This window comes from Entamoeba dispar, genomic scaffold (genome assembly GCF_000209125.1).
Source record: "Entamoeba dispar SAW760 scf_1105229463789 genomic scaffold, whole genome shotgun sequence".
Lineage (NCBI taxonomy): Eukaryota > Evosea > Mastigamoebida > Endamoebidae > Entamoeba > Entamoeba dispar.
This window is the reverse complement of record NW_001855868.1, coordinates 3,750-9,807: the sequence shown is the minus strand read 5'-3', so window position 1 is coordinate 9,807 and position 6,058 is coordinate 3,750. Positions and strand designations below refer to the sequence as shown.

General features: G+C 23.6%; 5 protein-coding genes across 5 annotated transcripts, besides 12 other annotated features; 2 read left to right on the top strand and 3 right to left on the bottom strand.

The window, feature by feature from the left end:
• Positions 1–44: 44 nt before the first annotated feature.
• Positions 45–67: a sequence feature (AT_rich).
• Positions 68–132: 65 nt separating this feature from the next.
• Positions 133–1,069, bottom strand: EDI_236800 (uncharacterized protein; the record flags this gene model as incomplete). The annotated part of the gene is made up of 2 exons (XM_001741547.1): positions 133–284; positions 337–1,069. 2 exons carry the CDS (start codon positions 1,067–1,069, stop codon positions 133–135), a joined length of 885 nt encoding a protein of 294 aa, XP_001741599.1.
• A 173-nt stretch (positions 1,070–1,242) lies between these two features.
• Positions 1,243–1,349: a microsatellite.
• Positions 1,350–1,499: 150 nt separating this feature from the next.
• Positions 1,500–1,557: a microsatellite.
• Positions 1,558–1,822: 265 nt separating this feature from the next.
• EDI_236790 (uncharacterized protein) lies at positions 1,823–2,914 on the top strand (the record flags this gene model as incomplete). Its single annotated transcript, XM_001741546.1, has 1 exon — positions 1,823–2,914. One exon carries the CDS (start codon positions 1,823–1,825, stop codon positions 2,912–2,914), a length of 1,092 nt encoding a protein of 363 aa, XP_001741598.1.
• Positions 2,660–2,701: a sequence feature (AT_rich).
• Positions 2,915–2,936: 22 nt separating the features above from the next.
• EDI_236780 (U2 snRNP component IST3, putative) lies at positions 2,937–3,395 on the bottom strand (the record flags this gene model as incomplete). The annotated part of the gene is made up of 2 exons (XM_001741545.1): positions 2,937–3,018; positions 3,070–3,395. The coding sequence occupies 2 exons, from the start codon at positions 3,393–3,395 to the stop codon at positions 2,937–2,939; spliced, it is 408 nt and encodes a 135-aa protein (XP_001741597.1).
• Positions 3,041–3,064: a sequence feature (AT_rich).
• A 198-nt stretch (positions 3,396–3,593) lies between the features above and the next one.
• Positions 3,594–3,666: a sequence feature (AT_rich).
• A 75-nt stretch (positions 3,667–3,741) lies between these two features.
• Positions 3,742–4,317, top strand: EDI_236770 (uncharacterized protein; the record flags this gene model as incomplete). The annotated part of the gene is made up of 1 exon (XM_001741544.1): positions 3,742–4,317. One exon carries the CDS (start codon positions 3,742–3,744, stop codon positions 4,315–4,317), a length of 576 nt encoding a protein of 191 aa, XP_001741596.1.
• A 62-nt stretch (positions 4,318–4,379) lies between these two features.
• Positions 4,380–4,425: a microsatellite.
• A 51-nt stretch (positions 4,426–4,476) lies between these two features.
• Positions 4,477–4,513: a microsatellite.
• On the bottom strand, positions 4,483–5,030 carry EDI_236760 (tRNA-specific adenosine deaminase, putative; the record flags this gene model as incomplete). The annotated part of the gene is made up of 2 exons (XM_001741543.1): positions 4,483–4,833; positions 4,881–5,030. 2 exons carry the CDS (start codon positions 5,028–5,030, stop codon positions 4,483–4,485), a joined length of 501 nt encoding a protein of 166 aa, XP_001741595.1.
• Positions 5,029–5,096: a sequence feature (AT_rich).
• Positions 5,097–5,099: 3 nt separating this feature from the next.
• Positions 5,100–5,664: a repeat region.
• Positions 5,665–5,693: 29 nt separating this feature from the next.
• Positions 5,694–5,750: a sequence feature (AT_rich).
• A 118-nt stretch (positions 5,751–5,868) lies between these two features.
• Positions 5,869–5,899: a sequence feature (AT_rich).
• The last annotated feature ends 159 nt before the right edge of the window (positions 5,900–6,058 follow it).

Genomic DNA, 6,058 nt, shown 5'->3' with positions numbered 1-6,058 from the left:
AAAAGAATAAATAAACTTTGGTCAGTTTTATTGTTATTACTTTGTTATATTAAAAATTTTATAAATAGACAATTAAACATCTGAACATGGTTTAATTAAAATTACATTTGTTTTCACTTGTAAGGGTAATAACTATCGTAGAAATGGGTTAGTATAATTAATAAATGGCTTTACTGGTGGTGGAGCAAAAGATGGTAGTTGGTAATCTCGTTGAGTATTACGTAAAGAATAAGGATAATCATACTCAGTAGAAGTTCTTCTTCTTTCATCAGGAAGTGTTGCTTCTAAATAAGTAAGTTTAGATATTCTTAAAAGGAGAAATAAGAAAATACAAACCAACAACATTTGCAATTTCATCTAATCCTTGTAATGAAGTATCATTTAACCTTGCTATAGCGTCAATAATTAAATTTTTTCTACGTCCACTTTGATTATAACGATCAATAAAACAAAGAAATCCATTTTCTAAAGAAGAGAGATCATCTTCATTTGATTGTTTTTGTTTTATCTGTTCTAATAAAGCAGTATTTTGAGAGAGAATTGTTAGTAAATTAGTTAGAGTGAATGATTTATTATTTTTATTTTCTTCTAGATAAGTAAGAGTCTTAGGTTTCTTTTCTGTTGAATGAATAACTATATGAGCTTCAGATTTTTTCTTTTTAATTAATTCTTTCTTATGTGGGTCTAGTTTACTTATAGAACGTATAGGTGAAGACAATACATCCCCTATATTTTTTCCTTCAAGTAAGACAGTAACTTTGACCCTAAAAAAGTGGTCTTCATGTTGACTTGATAATACATTTAATTTACATTCAACATTCAATGAATGTTCACTCGCTTGAAGTGCTTTATATTTTATTGGAGGTTGATTTATAAAACTTACTGGTTTTAATTCAGGTGAGTCATAAAGTAATTCACAACAAATTTCTGCACCTTCTAATACTTTTGTATTTGAGGTTACTGTTAATACAAAATTGCATTGTTTAACCACAACAAGAATTTCTTCTCCTTTTACCATTTCTGTCATAACGGAAGTTTGTCTTTCTATGAACAATGTATTCTCACTCATTTGCCAATTTCTTTTTCTTTTTTAAGTAAAAAATTTCTGTTGTTCTTTTTGTTTTTTCTCTTTTCTTTCTTTACTTAAATAGTTTAAAGAATAATTGTTTTTTAATTCTTTCTAATTTTTAATTTAACTTTATAACTGAATTTTCTAAATTCTGAAAAGTAAATCATTAGAAATTTTGTTCATGTTTCATATTTTTATTTTTTGTTTGGTTCATTAAATTTATTATCTTTTTTTTTTTTTGATTCTCTTCTTTTTTTAATTAAAATATTATTTTTATTTTCTTAAAAAGTTATTTTATCTCAATTACTAATTAATAAAACTATTCCTTATTCTTTTACTGTACCTCATCTGTTTTTTCTCTCAAACGAAACTAAAAGAGATTTCTACCGAGAGTTGGGAACGCAGTTTTTATTATAAATTTATGTTATGTAAAACAAAAATAAAATTAAAATAAAAATAAAAAGTTAAAGAAAGAAATAGAGATCAAATGAATGAAGGTGATCTTTTGAGAAAATACATGAGCTGCAAACTGATGTTCTTATAAATGAGGATTGTTTTAATAGTATAAAAAGACAAGTTGAAGAACTTATTATTAATGAAATTGGAATAATTTCATTTGTTCTTGGAGATGAAGAAAATGAGTGGGAACAAATTGTTTTTAAAATCCTTCATACTGACTTTACAGAAAATGAACAAATAAGAAAAAAAGAAAAGTTTAATGATAGTTCAATAAATGAAAGTACAATTACTGTAATGGATGAAGATGATGTATTTTTTGTTGATGAAGAAAGTAGGGTACAAGAAGAAAAAAAACAACAAAAATTAGCTAAAGAAGGAATAAAACAAAAGAAAAACTGCAAACTGTATTACCTTACTATTGATTCTTCTATTTTAAAACATCAAAAAGATTTTTTTGTATTAATAAAGTCTCAACTTGAACAACAACAATTTCTGAATGAAGAATTAAGAAATATGCCAATGCAATTTACTTCATTTATTAATTGGATAAAAGAAATAAATTTTGTTAGAGTAGTATTAATTATTACAAATACTTCTAAACTCCTTAAAAATAATATTGAATTATTTTATGAAATTACAGACGCGTTTCTTACTTTATTAGATAACAATCATTTAACAGTAATATTTACTGCTCTTTCTGATGATATCTTTGCTGATAAAAAAATTTCTTCAAGAATTACATTTGGTAGAGATCCACTTATACTTAAAGGTATTTCTTCTCCTGATGAAATGAAATCATTTCTTTTAAAAACAACATCAATTAATTCTAATGAGTGTTGGAATACATTTACTCAATCAATATTTAATGATAAAGATATTAATGACTTATTTCAATTATGTATTACTATTAATCCAATACGAAATATTGCTATTCATTTACTCCAAATAAATCAAATTAAGTTAATTCATTCAGATAGTTCTTTTATTTCATTTAAAATTCTTACATTATTATATCCTCAACCAATTTGGAATTTAACTCCATACCAATATGTTGTATTAATTGGATTAAACCGACTTTCACAAATATCTTCCTCTCCAATTATTTTAGTATCAGACTTATGTGATTTTCTCTTTAAAAATACAAAAAATATTAATTTGTTACAAAATATTAAACAATCATTTTATTCATTAAAAGATTATCATTACCAAATTTTATTAGAATTACAAACAATTGGTCTTGTTACTGTAAATATTAAGAAATCAACTGTTAATTTAGAAATTACTCAATTAACAATCAATGATATTACAACATCACTTAAATCTAATCCTCTTTTTAAAGAATTAATAGATTGGAATAATAATCTTAACTTAGTTTTCCAAAAATGATGAGTATAATTGAATAAAATTGTTAATTATGTGGTTTTTGAGATATAAACTTCCCAATTGTTTGATCTATATTTTTTTGTTCTTGTGACTCAGAATGGTCAACCCTTTCTTATTAATTCTTATTGGAAATATAAAAATAATAATTTAAAACAAACGTTAGTCTTCTTCCATTTAATTCAATCCCATTAAAATTATCAATAGCTAATACACAACTTCTTGGATCTTTATATTTAAGAAAACAAAATCCTTTGTGCTCATCTTCGTCATTGTTCCATGGCATGTTGATATCAATAACTTCTCCAAATTGTGAAAAAACAATAATTATATCTCCTTCATTTAACTCATTTGCAATACCACCAATATAAATTTCATTATTGTTTTTATATTTATAGTGCCAAGAGTCTTCATATTTGCAACTATATTCTAAATCTTGTTCTGATAATTTACTAATATTTTTTTGTCTTCTTTGGTATGAACTCATTTCAAAATATAATTTTAAGTTTGTTTTGTATAACATAAAAAATAACACAAAAAATAATAAGTTCTAGTAATTGGAAGTTGAGTGGAATTCTTTCTTTCGTGTCAAAAACATTTTTTTCCTTTCTTCACGTTTTTAAAAAGTCAGATGGGAAAAACTAAAAGAATAATAAAAAACCTAGAATGATACAAAGAAATTCACAAAATAATGTTAATTTTTTTTAAAATGAAACTTTACTTTTCAAATAAGAAAATAAATTAATCAATTTTTAATAGTAAAACTGAAGTAAAACTCTAATAACAAAAAATGGTTAAAAAAAGTTTAACTCGTGAACTAGAAATCATAAATTATGAGCAAATTCGTTATACTACCTTTTCTTGCTGCTGTGTTTTTAATTATTGGAGCAATATTAACAATTATTTCTCTCCCACTTCCATGGGCAATGGCCAATGTTAAAGCAGCTAAAGTACATTATTCATTTTATTTACTTGGATGGACAACAGATAATTGTAAAGATGATGAAGGTTCTCGTATTCGTTATGGGTATGGAAATTCTTTTGAATTTCAAGATTTAAAGTCATCAGGTATTTGTGCTATGGTATTTTTAATTATCGGATTAGTTTTTACATTTATTTGTGCACTCTTCTATCTTCTTCACGCATTCGGTCCATGTCAAAAATGCTTAAAGAAAATTAAATTAAATGTAGGAAGAAGAACTTGGATTTTATTAATATTCGCATTCATCGCTCTTGCTATTAATATTGTTGGAATGATTTTGTGGTTAGCTTTATTCTTTGCACACAATGTTTCTGAATGGCTTGCTCAAAGTTCACCAAATCCAAATTATGGTTTCTATATTGAATTAGCTTCAATTGTTGTTACTGCAATTGGAATTCTTGTTGCAATGTTCTGGAAACACAGTTAAGCTATTTGTTTTGTTCTCCTTTTTTAAAGAATTTAATACAAATTTAAAATACAAAAACGATATTTTATGGTTATTTTTATTATTATTTTTATTATTTTATTTTTCTTTAGAAGTATTGCAACTAAAACTATCAAAAACTTTTATGAATAAACTCAAATGTCTTTTTTATTTTTCTTCTTTTTTTCTCTTTTTATTTGGTTCTGGTGCTTTTTCATTCTCCATTGAGAAAAAACATTTTAATAATTCTAATCCCTCTAGTCCCATTAATGAATGGTAACAATAATTTATTTCATGACTTGATTTATAGGGACTTGATTTAATTACTGTCATAACAGATCCACATCCACCAAATCTAGCATTAGAACATCCATAAATAATTTTTGTAATTCCACATTGTTTTAATGCTTCTGCACACATAATACATGGCTCACATGTTACGTAAAGGATACATTCATTTAAACGAATATGTTTTTCAACTAATTGATTAATACAAACTATTTCAGCATGTTGAGTTCCCTATAAATAATGAGGGGAGTCATATCATTGTATTTAATTAATCAAACATCTTGAAATTCTTTTGTATGATTTCTTCCTTTTGCAACAATTTCACCTTTTGAATTAATTACAACACAACCAACAGGAACTTCTCCTATATTTAAAGCTTCTTGTCCCATCTTTAAGGCTTCATTCATATAATATTTATCATCTTGCATTATTTAGTATATTTTTTCTAGTTTTTAAGAATAATGTTTATTTTTTTATGTATTTTTTTATTTATTCTTTTATTATTTACTATGAAAAAAAAATATGCAAGAAATAAACAATATAAGAAATCAATATATAAAACAATGTTCTAATACAAATACATCATTATGATATTGAACAAACAAATAATATCAAAAAGTGATATACAATATCATAAAATATTAGATATATTGTGATAGATAAAAAAAAAGTAAAATTGGTATATTATTTGATATTATTATTATTAAAGATCATAATATTAATGGATATTTGAATAAAAAGAATAAGTATAAATAAATGAAGAATATGATAATTAAAATAAAGAAAATAAAAGATATCAAAATAAATACAATAATTTGAATAAATTAATTAATAAATATAGAAAATATTAAAATAATTAAATAATTAAAAATCAAAATTTACAACATTAAAGAAATTAAAAAGCATGTAATTAAGAATATGATGGATGTCATTGAATATTGCATCCACCACAATCAAACATACACTGTAGAAGTATATGAAGAATACATATTGATAGGATTATTCTCTGGTGAAGTAAGAATAATAAATACAAATTCTATTATTACTTATTTAATTCTTTTTTCTTTTATTTATTATGAAATCTTCTTATGTTATTAATTAATTAAAATTATCACTTAATATTATTCATATTGTTAAATTCAAAAATTGTTTGATAACTTTATACCCTTCATTTAATAACAATATAAAAGTTTCAAATATTAAGTTCATATTTCCCACAAAATACTAATTCTCAAATTAATATGAAATTCAGTACTGTTCAGGTTGTTTTTTATTTTATTAGAAAATATTTTAAAATCATCTTATCTTATTTACTACTTTTAAAATTACATAAATATTACAATTCAGTAAATTAGAAAATGTAATTATTTTTATCTTTCTTTGAACACTTTCTCATCAAATTCTTTTTGTTTTAACACCACCTTTATTGAAGCTGGAAATATTGGTGATTCTTTTT